The sequence below is a fragment of the Zonotrichia leucophrys genome, chromosome 2 (assembly GCF_028769735.1).
Source record: "Zonotrichia leucophrys gambelii isolate GWCS_2022_RI chromosome 2, RI_Zleu_2.0, whole genome shotgun sequence".
Taxonomy (NCBI): Eukaryota; Metazoa; Chordata; class Aves; order Passeriformes; family Passerellidae; genus Zonotrichia; species Zonotrichia leucophrys.
Window position 1 is genome coordinate 114,057,670 of NC_088171.1, and position 16,984 is coordinate 114,074,653.

Genomic DNA, 16,984 nt, shown 5'->3' on the forward strand with positions numbered 1-16,984 from the left:
TTGGCAAAAAAAAGAGAAAATTTCCACTGATGCCTGAAGTCATGAGAATAGATTCTTTGTACTTACCTGGCACTACATTCACAAAGAGCCAAACATGAGCTTTGTTCTTTTTGCTCCTTTTCATTGAGAGACAAGGCCTCTCACTGAAACCCAGTGACAGTCTCACAGTGATATGGTCATAATTTCAGTTATTGCCCAGTCAATAAACCTTAAAAAAATAGGACCAAGAGGGATATGCAGTACGGGTTAAGGGCGATATTTAGCATTAGAACCTAGCACTAAAGATGTTTTGGGGATAAACAGGTTTGTAGCTTAAAAGTGAGAATGACACCAACTCAGAAAAATTGTAAGTGTGCTTGGCATTACAATTTTAATTGTATGTTTTCTCATGTGGCCTGATTTTGTGTGCTTCAATTTTCTTGGCCGATTTTGTATTCCCCAATTTTTCTTTCTGAAAGATTTATATATAAAGAACAACTGTTCTCCAGATATTAAAGCTAAATTCTTATTGAAAAATTTTAATAATTCCATGGATGTCAGCCAAGCCACCCAAATGAGTGGATGAAAGGTGTTTCTGTGTCAATATTGATTGCTTTAGGACAGTGATAATTTTTTTTTGTAGCTTGTTAGCTTTAAGCCTAAGTAAAGCATAGTTCTATTGATGCTATTTTTACTGTAAAGTTGATGATTTCTTATATCTTTTCAGAATATATGAAGTGTTTGTAGTACAAGAGTGATTGCAGTGGGCCTTTAAGCTATATATGTCTGGATAGAAGCTTTGCAAGCCTTTTGAAGTCTTAGAGAAATAAGAGGCATTTACACTGTAGAATGGTGACACTTGATTGTCATCTTCAGCAGGTCCCAGCAGTATGATCTCTTGAGTCCCCAGTCCTAGTGATACATGAAAGTCACTGAGGGATTAGCTGTTTATTGAAAGTGACTTTGCATGCGCTGGAAAGTTAATGAGGGTAGCAATGATGTTTTAAATCCAACACTGTAGGGATATCCAACCCAATAGAAATTCCTGTTATAAACAGTTTAGTTTTAAGACATCAGAATAGAATTTGCACTTGTCCATCTTCTGAACAAGTGTAAACAATGGAATACAGACTAGAATAAAAGTACATTAGCTAAAATAGATTAAGGACCAAAATGATTATACTAATATATTATTTTAAAAAGCAATATTTATAGCAAAATATCTGCGCAACATTATAATTTAATCTTTGTACCTATGCATCTCATGAAAGTCAAACTGAAGTGGTATTTTACAACCACCAAAAATGTTGAATTCTCTACTAAGGAGACTGGTTAAAAACAGCATGTAATGGTAGTGTTTACTGAGCAGTGTTTTTGTTACTGTTCTACACAGCTAGTTTTGAGAGCTTGGTGTAATCCTGATTAAGCAAAGAAGCTCCAAATCTGATTATACATCTGGCGACAATTAGATGGAACAGTCACCACCTGGGAACATAGTATTACCACTGGAAAAAGAAAAAAAAATCCACATTCCATAGCATAACTAGAATACAGTTAAACATAATCCTCCTATCTCTTCCTGAACTATATTCACACATATTAATAGTCATGGCCTTTTTTCCACCATGTAGAAATGAAAATGCCTCATGGACTACAAAACTCCTTTAGACTGTCATATTTCAGTGACTAGTGTTAGAGAAACTGTGGAACTATTTTCACTGTGTTATGTGAATAGAGAAAAATATGGGAGAACCTTTAGCACAAAGAGAATCAATTTGAGGAAGTGAATGAACAAAGGCAAGAATTAGGGGTAGATAATAATTAGAGATAGTTAATGAATAGTCTCAGATGATGAGTGATAGAAACTCCGTTTTTAACATATTAAAAAATTTTATCACTAAAGAATTTAGTTTGGATGATAAACCTACTCTGACAAGAAGGTAGATTAGATAACTAATGTTCCCCAACCACATTTTTATTTTGAGTTTATGTGACTATCTTGAGCAATTTAAGTAAATAGAAAATTATACAAACAAAATATTAAATAGGTAAATTTTGTTTTAACATCATATGAGAGGACTTGCTGGATGAGATGTTAGACATTCTGCTCTGAGCAGTAGCTGCCTGTGGTGAACCTGGTCTGGTGATTCACATTAGCTGAGATTAAGCAAGTGGATTATGATGTTTTTCCTGGCTGAGCATACTTGGAATAAGCCTAAGGATGTTGTTTCATGCAACATAGATGTGGTACAATTTATAAATCTCTGAAAACAAGCTTTACTCTTTTTTATTTACACAGGACCGTGGGTGAGTATGATAAAATTATATGCAATGCTTACCAGCTCTGTGGCATCGAAGGTATTCTTATGTATTTAGAACAAAGTGTTCCACTTAGTGTCTCTATAGAATTTACCTTTGTGCATAAGTGTTGTGGTGGTTTGTTTATAGAACACAGGGAAAGGATTAAATTCTGATTTCTGTTTGATTTTATTGCTGAATTTCTCAACATTTTAGTTGCCAAAGTATTTTGCTAGATGTCCTATTCCATGTAATATCAGCTATTTCTCAATTTTAGAATAGTATTATTTAAATATGAAATTGATAAATATTTATGATGAAATTAAGGTATTTTGGGGTAGCCTGTAGTATGAAAAAATAACTTCCACGATAAGTTGATCATTCATTGTTGAAATGTTTTCTATTTGTAAAAGGTATCTAAAAGCAGAAGAAATTTTTTCTGTTAAAATTAGTGCTAGAAATGTGGTATGCCAAATAAAGAGCTATCATCCATTTTCCTAAGGAAAACTTATTTTTCTTAGTTAGTTTTGCACATTTAAATTATTTCATGTTTACACTGAAATTGTCTTTTTTCTTTATTGATATGTATATTCCCTCTTTGTCTTGGATTTTAGTACTTCCACAGTGCCCAGACTAAGTATAATAATTAGCTTTATGTGAAATCTGTTGCATTTCTCTTTCAAATGTTGATGCTTATGTAACTGACTGTTTTGCGCAAGCACAAATTTCTAGAACAGCTTCTGAGACTCTGCTTCTAAAGTGATTAATGTCAGTGGTCTAATGAGAAAATCCACCCATTTTATCTCTTGTAAGAGTGAATAATCGAATCACACAGGTAGATTAATTTCCACTCTATTTTCATGAAGTGTTAGAAGTACTGTAGAGAGTATCTGAGGAGCTGTGTCTGTTCTTTCCTCTCTTTGGCCATTGTTGACAACAGAGTTTTTCCCCCAGAGATCCTGGACTGGTCTCTCAAACTCCACCCCTGGCCAGTTGAAATGGAGAAACATGACATTCAGTTCACTCAAGAACTTCTGTCATTGCTGCTTTTACTCAAGTAGAACATTTGCTCTGCTAAGAGAGTAGGAAATTTGTGTTGCAGCTAGCAACAAATATGTCCTTATGGATTTCCACTAGGAACATCCAGCTAAGCAGAATGAGGCATGCAGTATAAAATTTAAAACATAAAATGTCTGGTTCAAATTGTGTCCCTAGTCTAAACTCACCAACCAACCTCTCAGTATAGAAGTATAGTGAAAATTTACTCAGCTAATGAGTAGATCTGCCAAAAACGAAGAACAGCTTTGGCTCTCAGTGGTTTCAGCTGAAGTGGAGCTCCTCCCTCCTACAGAGAGTAAGTCATTTCAGTAGCTGGGTTGTATAAGTTGCTGCAGCCAACCTTGAAAACTTCTTCTTGCACATTCCTTAATTAAATGTTTTTTTTTATTTTTCATGTTTTAGGCTTTTAAAAATTATTTATTTATTTTAAATGGAATTGTGATTATGCAAATCAATCTTAGAGTACACCATTCTAGTGCAGTCCTGTTGGGCTGTTTTTCAGTTTTAGCACTTGGAGAATTATATTTTGCAGCATAAATTATATCTTATAAGGAGACATTTCTTCCTGTGTTCTGATCAGTGTTCAAAATAATTAACTCCTAGTGAAGGCAAAACACATGAGTTAAAGCAGTGCATTATTGCACTTCACCTGAAGCATTATTGGAAAAGATGTAAGAACACAGTAAGATAAAATCTTAAAAAATCTGACTTTATTTGAACCTTCATTGTCCTGAAACATAACATCTTTTTATCAATTTCAGAATGGATATAGGAAGGATTAAAAGAATCAAAATACTTTTTTCTATAGCTTCATTAAAAAATACATGGTAGCTGGAGATTGCTTCATTACTCAATATGGCAGTTATATTAAGGTAATATCATCAAAGTATTTAATTTATTTTATTTTGATGACAAGTGTTCCCCAAGGCTGCAATGTACCTTTTCAGTAAAAGTCTACTAAAACTGTTTCCTTGAGTCAAATTAGTTGAAAAATTTTACCCTGTGTTTCAGTGAAAGCAAGCCAATCATTAAAATAGTTATTTTAGTCACTGAAGGGGTTGTCATTACAGCATCTATATTTAGATTGGATTAAAATGGAAAGATTGGTGCTCTATTTACCAGCATGAAGACTATCAATATGGTTGTCAGAAATAATTTGTTATTTATGAGACCAGTATTTAAATGTTTTAATTTCAAGTCTACTTCTCCTGAAGAATACCTGAATGTTTTTTATCTTTTTGAGGGACTTAAAGGCTTTTCTTTCACTAAAAATGCCTTATTTTATCAGTAGATTTTTGTCTCAGTATATGACTGTTGTAGTAGATATGTATTGTGAGACATAAAACTTGTAATAGAAAAGCAAGTAATATGTCAGTTTATGATAAAATTTCACTCTAACATATGTTTTGGGCCTTATTATTGTATAGATTACAGTCCATAAATCAGGAGACTTTTCTTTGACTTCCATGGTTTTGCCTTGGTATGAAACTAGTATATAAGATTAGACTGAATTGCATTGTCTTTCAGTTTAGCTATTTTGGACTAAAAAGGCATGTACTATAGCAGAAATTGCTCCCTTCTAGAAAGGATTTTTCTTAAATATCTTAAATGTGAAATATCATCAGCTTCATGCTCAAGAAAGGATGGACTGACAAACCACCTCCTTCTAAGAAAAGGTCTTTTGCACCAAAATGATAAAAGAATTGAAATTACGTAGGAGAGTTTTGGGAATACTTGCAAGTAGAGCTATGCTAACTTAATCTGACAGTATTGGAGTCTTTGTGGAGTTTAGTGATAACAGCTTGAATCCATTTAAATCCAATGATTTTTGGCACAACACGCTGCTGTGGGTTTCTCATAAATCCTCTTCCTGCACCTTTCAAAATGTAGATCATATTTTTACCAGTTACAGAGAAAGTTTTACACCCATCTCCTCTTTCTTCCAGATTGCTGCCAAAATGAGTGAAACACCTTCCAGCAGTTACTCGGTGAATCATGCAAACTCCTCCGAGAGCGAGCAGAGTTTATCCGCGCGCCATTTCAACATTACCGAACCTGTTGTGGCAAAACGGATTTGTTTCTATAAAAGTGGAGATCCCCAGTTTAATGGGATCAAAATGGTTGTTAATAGCAGGTCTTACAAGACGTTTGATGCCTTGCTGGATAGTTTGTCCAAACGGGTCCCGTTACCTTTTGGAGTAAGGAATATTAGTACACCAAGGGGGAGACACAGCATCACCAATTTGGAGGATCTGGAAGATGGAAAGTCCTATATTTGTTCCCATCAGAGGAAAATGAAGCCCATCAACCTGGAACAGGCCAGCAAAAAGCCACTGCCCTGGCAGATCAGCAGGCCTGTCAGTGCTCGTCGGCGAGCTGTGCAATTAGCAAGGCAGAATGAAGATGGGTTTGGCCATCGAGAAAGCAGAATAACAACTCCCAAAAAGATGCTTGTTTTCAAAAACGGGGATGTAAGACTTAGGCGCACCGTAGTTTTGGGAAAGAAAAATACACAAACATTTGAGGCCTTTCTGGACTATATGAGTGAGTTAATGCAATATCCAGTTGCAAAGCTCTATACCACTGATGGCAGAAAGGTGAGAAAAAGGATGAGTACTGACATTATTTTGTGATTTCTTCTAGATTATTTAAAAAAAAAAAAAAGTTGTATTCATGTTTGAAAAATGGTCCTGATGTATGATCTGATGTGCTAAATGTAATCTCTTTACTTTCTATGCTTATTTCCCCTTCTGAAGGGCTACTGGCTTGGAAGAAATATACTGGAATATTGTGAACAAAAAGAAGTTAGTGAGGACACATTTCATTTTAAGCAAAAAAGGAAAAAACACTTTTTTTTTCCTCTTACTCAGGCCTCTTTAAGCCATGCTGCCAATTCTGTACTTTTATCCACTTACACAAGATCTTCCTTTAGTCTTAATGATATTTATCTGGAATTTTTAATGTTTTAGAACACGGTAAGTAGTATCTAATGTCCACATGTATTTTTATCATTGCACAAATGCAGAGTGCTTTGCCATCAATGACTTGGAACTCTGACACCTGATTGCCTATCATAATTTCAAACCATAGACCAGGTTCTGTACCTCTAAACTCAGATGGTGCAGCACTAATAATTCAGATTTTAGTCTCACATGCTGTCTGTATAATTTCATCTCAGTGTTTTTTCTGTCTGTTGTTTAACCACAGAAAAGCACTTATGGCTGCACTTAGCAGGCATCTAGAAAGAGAAATCTGTGCAGAACTCTGAGAGTTCAAAAGAAATCTCCTGCTTGCCCTTCACATGTTGAAATTGTATATTAGGTTGGGAAACCATCCATATTACCTACAAGTTAACGAAGTACAGTTTGTAAGCCTTAATTTGCAATATATTTTGGAACCTACATTTAAAACTGTCAGACAAGGCTCTGAGCATTTTGATCCAGTCAGATCTGCTTTGTGTAGAGGGTTAGACTGCATGACCTCCAGAGGTTTTTTCCAAAGTATGATGCTCTATGGTGGTCTCCTGTTCCTTTGTGAAAGTATTAATCAACTGCTTGTGCTGCATTCTGAATTTTTCCTCCATGTCTTCATACATATGCCTACCTCTAAATGCATATTCATATTTCATGACTATGAGCAGTCACTGTGCAACAATGAAAAAAAATTACATGTCTAAACACTTAAATTTTAAGAATATTTTGATCTGTTTAAGAAAATTTTGATCAAGTTACTTCTTGAAGTAATTATCTGCTATATTCGTATAACTAGACACATCTTCACAGAAATAGGAATTGCCTTATAGGAATTGAAAAATTAATTCCATGCTGTGATGCATATTTAATAGTCTACTGCAAATGAATGTGGAGACTAAGCAGTGAAGATATTAAAGCTTGAAAGAGATGAACCTCTTACATTATTTTTTGGTGGTTACTAATGCAGAGAATTTAATGTTACTTCTTTTTCCAGGTTCCTAATCTTCAGGCCCTGATATTGTGCTCTGGAGCTGTAGTCGCAGCGGGGAGAGAGCCTTTTAAACCAAGCAATTATGAATCCCTTGGGTATTTGCGACCTGCTAAATTGCTTGGAATTGGAAATCGTGTGTACCCAAAAGCAAATGCCAAGTCAGAAAGTGAAAAGAGTAAGTTCTTTGAATTAATTTGTATTTTAATAATTTGTTTATCTCTCTCAGCATAAGACACAAACAGTGACAATCTTACTAGGATCAAGGATATTCAGAAAGGCCAGTTGAAACTGTTTATATCTGCTGTGACTCCTCTATAGCTTATGAAAGATCAAAGTGTTAATTTTCTTTTTAAAATGCAAGTTTCTGCTAAGTACTCAGCTACTATGCATATTTTGTTTCTGATAGACTTAGAACATGGATGAAAATTTATGAGTATATTTCACTTTAATTCACTTGATTGCCATTGTTATTAATTTTTTGGTGTCAGAATTAATAACAACAGTGGTAAAAGTAAAACCTCAGGCTACTTCAGGGTCTCATTGAATTGATTGGGCAAAACTTCTGTTCAGTTTTCAGAACTTAACAAGTGGAGGTTTGGCTTGTCATGACTTACTCTTCTTCTCTTGTTGCATAAATAGGAAAACTAGTATAGCATCCATCCACTCACAAGTTCATCATGTCTTTGAAGCTGCTTTTGCCTAAACAGAGTGTTGTCCATTCCTATATCCTCATGGCTGCTATATATACTTTTTAATAAGTTTGGGAAAAGATACACAAATATGTACTTTCTCTTTGGTTACTCACCGAGTTGCTCCACTGATAAGATCAGGAAGAGTGTGACCAGTGGATGAGCAGGAAAATGAGGAGCTCTTGGAGAGAAGTCAGGCTAGATGAATAGCCTAAGGGAAATGAAATCCTGCAGTACCACATCTTTAAGTCCTGTGGGAGTTCCTGACATTAGAGCATCCTGTAGGGCTGAGGTGCTGTCTGCAGGAACTTCCTTAATCCAGAGTACTGTCTACTCTTGCTACAGCTTCATGCTGTACTGGAGAGCCCAGGGAACACGGTAATTGTTACTGTACTGGGACTTTCCACAGTAACTCTGACAGTGTCATGGAGCACGTTAATATATGACATTTGATTTCCATTTGCTTGAGGGAGTTCCATTCACATTCCTTGCAGTTTATTATGTCCCCACCAGGCTATTAATTTAAGTTTTTTTCAGCCTTCACGTACTTTGACTTGCACAGCTTGAGACCTGTTTGCAGAGCATAACTAATGAGTCAAGACAGAATGAATAAGAACATTTTGAGAATGAAAGATCTGCAGAAACAAAAATCCTACCTAGATTCTCCTTTGAGACAGAGCCTTGCAATTGTAGAAAACCTGAGTTATTGAATATGATTATCTCGTGCTTCTTAGTCAACAGCAATCACAGAAGGAGGGAGGAAGAAACAACCCTCTTTTTGTCTTTAACCTGAGAATTTAAAAAATATCGGGTGTAGGAGGTATCACTGATGAAATGAAAGCATGGAAAATGAAATTTCAGCATCTTTGTTCCAATTCCATTTCCTGAGACAGGGAAGGTGAGATTTTTTCTTTGTGAAGCATAAGTTCTGGTCTGTGTTAGAAGAATTAGTACAAACCTTTGTATCCTTTTCAGTTCATGGTAAAGCATCTGCTCAAGAAGCTTGCAAAGCCTTTTGCCTGAAGTTATAGACATGTTTCTATAATGGTAATATATTATTGTAAAAGTATTGATGTGAAAATACTTAAGAAAACAAACAAACTTAAAGTCAAGAAATGTAGATAAATTAATATTATATGTGTTAAAATGCTTTTTGCAAGTCAAACCTATATATTTAATGGTGGATCATATATATATATATATATATTTCAATATCATAGGAGTTGTTCATACCTTTGTGTGGGCATACCTGCACTGTTTCCCTTGCATGTGCGGAAGACCTTGGAAGACAGAAAAACTTTATTCTTATCTCACGTTCTTTTAGCTCTCAACTCTTCAGTGACAATGACAATGAGATAAAACTTTTAAAAGACCCAAGTTATTGCAGAGTAATTAAAACATATTGTTGGAAAATATACTGTGTATGCTAACACATTTTGGGCCACATTCAAAAATGATTGAAGTCTAGAAGTATTCTTTTAGGCTTTGCTGAATTTTGCACGTTGTCTACAGTACAGATACATAAATGTGTTCCAAAATATCATGATTTAAGTTCAGATTTTACAAGGAGTTCAAGAACTTCAGTGTTTCCTTCTTTACAGAAGGTCAGAGGATTGGATATGAACCCTTTTGTCACGTGTTAGTGGCGTTACAAAGAGTAGATTGTTAAATTAAGCCCAAGAACATATATATTGATCTTTAATGACAAATTTTAGTGATAATTGTAAGAACTAGTAGGAAGTGATATAATGATCACTAAAACATGAGGAGGAAGTAAAGCTGGTCATTCAAAACCCAAACGAGTGAGTACCTATGAATCCTTTCAAAAGCTCAAGGCAACCTCAGCTCTCAACTAAGTACAAAATGAAATCATCTAGTACTTTTTTAGGTTTGGAGCTTCAAATAAGACTGTAGTTCTGACATTAGAAAGAACTTATTGTAAAAGAAAAAATAAGTAGACAAGTATTTAAATGCTTAATTCTTTATTAAGATTTTCTTATATTTCTTTCTCTGAAAACTTCATAGATGAATAGCAAGATTACCCATGGGTTTTTTTTCTGTACTTTCTAATGCAAAATAAATAAAAAAGAAAGTATGTAAAATAAGACACTTCATTAGCATCTTTAATACTAATTTTTCTCCTTTCTTCTTTTCCTTTGTTGCCTGCCCACTCACTGTCTCATCATCTGGATCCTTATCCGTGGTACTTGCCTGCTCTACTTTCTGTCTACTGAATGAATCTGTATTCTTTCAATGTAATTATGGGTAGTGAGAGCTGAAATGGACTCTAGTTCAAGATCTCAGATATTCTCAGTTTCTTCCGATAAAGGATCCAGCAATGATAACAACTCAAACGATAACAACTCAGATTCTTCCTATGTTCTTGACAGCCATAATGGGATAGGAGGAAATCAGTCAGTTATTGGTGAAGAATTATCTGTGGCACAGTATCAAGATGACATTGAGAAGTCTGTCCACGTTAACCAAGATGGCAGTATCACAGTGGAAATGAAAGTTCGATTCAAAATTAAAGAGGAAGAAACCATTAAGTGGACAACCACCGTAAGTCGTGCTGGCCTTTCTGATGACAAAAATGTCTCCATCTGCAATTCTTCTGCAATGCATGTGGGAGACTGCTCATCCAAAGTAAATACATCAGACTGTAGAAATCCAAAAGATGCTCCATTTTTGAAGAGCTGCAATAAAGGAGAGGAAGACTCATTACAGCAATCCAATGAAGAAATGTCAGAAAAAGAATCAGAATCTGATTTGAAAACTGCTGATTTTAATGTCTCTGAGAAGAACAATTCTGCAGATTTAGATGTAAGCAATGTACCCGAGGAAAATATCAAGCCTCGCTTTTATAGGCCTCCCACCCCTGGGCCAAGGCGTGTTAGACAGAAGAAGGCAGTAGTTGAAAGTGTCACCTTGGTATCTGATAAAGAGGTTCAAGAGAAGACAATAGGACAGTTTTCCTACAGTGAGGAAGTACAGAATGGAGAAAAAACATCTGAGTACTGCATGGTAGCTCATTCAAGCAGGAAAAAATCAAGTGTCAGTAGTCCAAAGTTTAATGAGATGGGTGACAATGGCTTATTAAAGCTGTCTTCAGAAAATGTAAAGGAAGAAATGCTTTTTAAAGTAAGCCACAAAAGTAGTGAGCTAATAGAAACCACAAACCGGAAGACATTAGACGTGCCTAATGAGGACGAATTGGTACAGAATATATTGGAGAAATCAGTTGTGGAACAAGGTACATACAGTAGTTTAGTATCAACCTCCAAAGCCGACATCAGTGGTTTCATGTCATCGTCAAAAACTTACCAGACAGCTAGGCCAGGTACAGCAGATCACATCCATAAGTCATGTGATATTAAACAAATAAAAAGATCAGTGAGTTCTTTCATTACATACTCAGAATTGTGTCAGTCAAAAGAAGAAATAAAATGCCAAGTTGCTGATTTAGTAGGTGTTTCTCAAGAGTCAGTGCATTCAGCCTGTGCTGGACATAGCCAGATGACAATGATGGCACCTCCATGCAGTAAGAGTCCTTCTGAGAAAGTAAATCAAACAACTGGATTCTTTCCTACTGTTACTGAAAGTGAGAATCAAACCAGTGCCACGACTGAATCTATGAGGACAACACCCATTGAGAACAATGAGTCTGCATCATCCTTCACCAAAAAGAAAAAGAAGAAAAGAAAATCATCGAGCTTTCTAGACCAAGATACATATGAAAATCAAAAGCATCAAGAAATTTCAGGGATAACTAGCAGTGAGGGACAACATATCTCACAGGATTCCACAAAAGAGGCTATGGATAAATATTCTGAAATGCCTCATAAAAAAGGATCTGAATATTTTGTAAAAAACAATGATGGATCTGCCAATTCAGACAAAACCATAAATCCTGAAGATGATTTTGATCACCAGGATTCAGTGGAGCAAAATGGATCACCATCATCTAATAAAAAAAAAGGAAGTAGTAACAATAAGTTAGCCAAAGTAAAATTGAAGTCAGGCAAAAAAAGCAGTATAATTTCATCTGCAAAAAGTGAAGATGGTCTAAAGACAGCTGATTCGAACAACGAATCTGAACACAGTCAGGGTACATTTAGTACTGAGAAAGAAGGCCCACATCCTATGACCAGTTCTTTCAAGCAGACACCTGACTCATCAGTGACTTCAAAGCCATTGTCAGAAGTGCCAAAACATCTTACCTTTGAAAAAGAAAAGGAAAAGAATAATTTGGAACATTTGCTATCAAAGAAAGAGAAAAAGCAAAAGATGATGAAGAAAAATCTAGGTAAAGGTGTAAATAAGAAAAATATGTTAGAGAGTGTCATTACACTAGAGACCCTAAACCAGGAGAATTTTCAAGAGAAGGTTGCTGAGCATTCACGTGAAAACTATGTCCAAACTTGGCTGAAAAATTCTTTCTCAAATTCTGTCTTACCCCCTATAAAGAAAAAAGAAGGGACTGTAGAGAATAGCAATGCCTGTTCTTTTCCTGAAGAAAATAGTGATACTTCTATAGAAAAAGAAGCTACGTTTATCACAAATAATGTGCATGTAACTGGGAAAACACATTTACTTGAAGATAATCTAACAAAAAAACCTTTAAAGCCTATTGATAAATTGAGAATTTCAGAAGACTCAGCCAAAGATTCAGATGAAAGACAAACTGACTTTTTGATTCATTCTAATACATCTATACTAGAAGAAGCCAACTATTTACTAAAGTCGGAATTTCATCAGGATAGTAAGCTGCATTTGTTTCATGAAGCACATCACAATGACAAAAAGATGACAGAAGTTGACAACCAAGTTACCAACCTATGTCAAAGAAAAAAATCTGAGGTTGCTGTTCAGGCTGATTGCACAATTGTAAGAGAGAAAATTGGAATTGAAGTTCAGAATAATTGCATGTCTAACATGTTGCTGCATGAACTTCAGTCAGCCTTGCTTGGTCTGCAGAAAGGACATAGTGGATGCATTGGAAAATCTTGCAGCTTTTCGGATCTTTCTCCTGCAGCTTTTGGTTCTTCCTCCAACGCCCTCTTAGCTTGGCTACTTTTACTGAATCTGAGAGAGAGTTTGATTGGGACAATCACAGATGATATGCAAAAAAATGCCTGTAGCTGTTCTGAAATATTTACGCAGTTAAAATGTCTGAAACAAACTGCAACTATAGAACAAGCTGATGAGCTGAAGGCTGTCTTCTCACATCTCCAACAATCAACAGAAAATAACTTAGTACACTTCAGGAAGGAACTTGAAAAGCAGGGCTCCACACATGACAATGTGCCCACATCTGAAATTCCTAATAATACACATTTGCATGAACATGAAGAATTAGTTGAACCTTGTACTGTGATGGACAGTGTAAATTCTGAAGAAGCTCTAAAATTAACTGGGGAATCAGAAAGCTGTTTTGATATAGAGAAGGATCTTTGTAAAGAAACAGAGGCTTTAGACATGACTGCTCCTGAAACACTAGATGGTCAATTTGCCAATACTAATTCAAATACCTGCAGCCTTCCATCAGCTATAGAGACACCAGAAAGAAATGAAGAAATGCCTGGTAACCTATACGAAAAAACTCAAGATATATCATTCACTAATGAAGAGTCAGAATCTTCAGTAGAACCTAACTCCACAGTTCATAGTGTAACTTCTAATGATAACAATTGTATTTTAGATCAGGATACTTCTGAGTTAGAAGGAGAAAAAGGTGTTGCACCTGTTAGTACTGATAAAAGTGAAGATGAGGATGTTGATCCAAAGTCATCAGATATTGACCAAACCCTTAAAAACCAATCTACACTAGATGCTGAAACCTCTCTAGAATATAATAATGAGGACTATTCTGTACAGGGAGACAAAGAAGATGCAGAAATATCTGAGGAAACCTCTGAGAGGTTATCTACAGTCTCTCCATTATCATTTCGTTATGAATCAAAGCAAGTTACAGAATGTGACATGACTGAAGGAGAACAGAAATTGCAAGTAGAAGAACTGGAGAATAAAATGTTTTCTGACAGCTCTCAATTAAAAAAATGCTTAAAAAGTCCTGCTACTTCAGACTGGTCAGATTACAGACCAGATACTGAAGAGAGTGATAATAACTTTAGAGCATCCAGTGACTTGACCAATGAAAGTGGGGAGGAAGCACTTGAAAAACATTATAATACTGGCTATGTCAAGAGAACTATTGAAAGACTCTATGGCAAGACAGAATCTTCATTTAAGCCCGACTTTCACAAAGGATTTCCGTATATGTCGAAGGTATTTCAAGCAGATACTGAAGGATTCCACTCTGCAGTGGGGGAAAAAATAATTTATTTTTCTCAAGAATCTATGTCTTGTTCTGCACAGAGATTTTCACATTCCTCACTACCATCACAAGAATATCCAGTAAAAGTAAACAAAGATGACAGTATATCAAGGAGAGAAACTCCTTTACCAACACCACAATCTGCTCTTAACAGAGAAGAGCCAAGCTATGCTAATGACTGTTTAGGGGAATCTCCAAATCAACACTGTCAACCTAGCATTCAGGCTAGTGAAGATGAAGGAGTATTGATAGATAAAGGCAAATGGCTTCTGAAAGAAAATCATTTGATAAGAAGGTCACCACCTGAACGGATTGGAATGTATGGTAATTTGGATACAACATCAATTGAAAGTGATGAAGTCCCATACTCTCACTTTGGCAACCTGGATCAGTACCCTGCCCTTGATGAGATCCCTTCTTCAGAACTTGAAGACATGGTAAAACCCCCTGAAAATTTTTGCAGCTACTTCAATATGCCTCATAATAGTGATTCAGACCCCTTTCAGGATGAGTCAAATGCAAAAGGCAAACCTAGTCGCAATGGCAAGATCCTTCCTGCACCAAACAAAGACAAGACCAATCCATCAACCGTGGTAGGTTCTACTTCCACACAGGCTGACACCAATTTTCCAGCCTTCTCATCTGTAGAATTTAGATTGCCTGATAACAAGGTGCATCCTTTGGAAAATCCTTCAAATGCTGCACCCATACAGTCTCAGCCAACTAGTGTTAGTAATGTTGAGAGAAGTGCTCTCCGTGAAGAAGATTCTCTGGATAGGCTCCATGCAATATGTGGCCAACATTGTCCAATACTGATGGTAACAGTAACACCAATTAATGAGGAACAGAGAGGGTATGCCTACCAAAAGGCATCTGATATTGAGAACCAGCTGGGTCCATATCTGTTGGCCAAAAAGAGCAAACATTTAGAGTGGTCAGGTCAAGACCTGACAGACAAAAGTAATTATGTGACTTTGAAGAATAACTCTATCAATAAAATTGTCAGTAATATCTTTAATAGGTTTTATGCTGATAATACCTTAGATTTTATTAGTAACTTTGGAATACTTGCATCCTCAACTTTGAAAGACACGAATGTTTTAAGGGAGTTACATATTACAGAGGATATGAATGCAAACCACATGGAAGCTAGAAATTGTCAAAATAGTGTATCCAAACACATACCCAGTGATCTTGTCACAGGCACAAATACTGAGCTACCCAATGGAAAGACAAAAAAAAGTCAAACTTTAAGAATAAATTTAATTTATATTGTTGGAGAAAAATGTTCTCCCATGTTGGCAGATTCAGCAGAAACCTGTCACTCTGAAACATTTCTGAAGTGTGACACTTCCTTAAATAGCACTGAACATAAAGCCTCTGAAAATCTGAAAAACAAAAATGCCTTTCCTACAGAAGAAGACAAAGAAGAAGTAGTTTGCTCTTCTACAATGAACAGTGGAAACAGTAGAGATGAGAAAGACTTGTAATAAAGATCTTGGAATTTCCATTACATTAGATTAGTGAAAACATCTTCAGAAAAAAAAAATCACATAATAAGTGTGTACAGCACAACCCATAAAACTCTCAGTGTGAATAACTAGATAAAAATAAGTCACAATTGTATATCAGTGCTGAAATACAAACATTAATTAATTTTTTATGGGAACCACTATATGAAGAAAAGTTGTACTTCCAAGGCAATGATTTCTTGGCTAGGAAATAGTTTTTCTGTGAAATATTATCTTTTAAGAGGTAGTGGTGTACCAATAATCTAATTTTAGAGAAATGGCTGGTTGGCTGCTTTTTTTCAGCTGAGAACTGAAATTTTAAATACCTGCCCAAGATTTAAGATTTTGTATTCCAGGACATTTGAGAAGGAGTTTGAAAACTGCCTTTCAGTAGAAATGTTTTTCCCAGAAGAAAATCAACAGATATGTTTAATTTTAAATGAAAAGTAGGAAATACTATTCAAATGCTGTAATACACTAACGAGTAGGAAACAGAAGTCATGTTAATTTTATGTACATATACATTATAAAATTGCTGTTTGAGATTTTAAAGGCCAGCTGCAGAATATGTATGTAAGTAAATAGATTTTTCCGTGTAGGATCATCCAGACACCAAATAAGGAGGCCTATTTAACTCAGAGGACACTTGAAATGAGGCATATTTAGGAACTGAGAACAGAGATTGTTTGCAATGGACTTCCTGACTGCTGTTGCCATATTCCCTTCTGAGACAGCACCACTTACTCTTTAAATTGTTCTACATACACTGAAAGTTTTAGTTGTGTGTTCTAACTTAACCTCTGTCTGTACTTTAGAGCTTATATTTGTGGTTTTGTTTCAGGTTTTTTCCTTTGTTTGTTTGATTTATTTTTTTGTAAATATGTTGTATTTTGAGAATCCAAAGCATATGCAATATGTTCCAGGATCTTTCAATCAATTGTTAGAGTTATTTTGGATACCTGTTTACAGCATTTTTTAATACTGCATGTATGTAGTAAGCACCTATATATGGTTTACAATTTTCAGTAAATGATGTAACACACAAAATTGGAAAATATTTAATGTATATTGTGATTAGGGAGAGTGTTTCAATTTTTTGGTTAGATTTTAATTCCTAATACTGGACAGTACCCCTCTTCATTGTTAAG

The 16,984-nt window shown here is 35.5% G+C and overlaps 1 protein-coding gene across 1 annotated transcript; it reads left to right on the forward strand.

Moving 5' to 3' along the window:
- The first annotated feature begins 5,294 nt into the window (after positions 1–5,294).
- Positions 5,295–15,815, forward strand: LOC135442935 (oxygen-regulated protein 1-like). Its single transcript, XM_064703208.1, has 4 exons — positions 5,295–5,703; positions 5,740–5,933; positions 7,303–7,474; positions 10,258–15,815. The coding sequence occupies exons 1-4, from the start codon at positions 5,295–5,297 to the stop codon at positions 15,813–15,815; spliced, it is 6,333 nt and encodes a 2,110-aa protein (XP_064559278.1).
- The last annotated feature ends 1,169 nt before the right edge of the window (positions 15,816–16,984 follow it).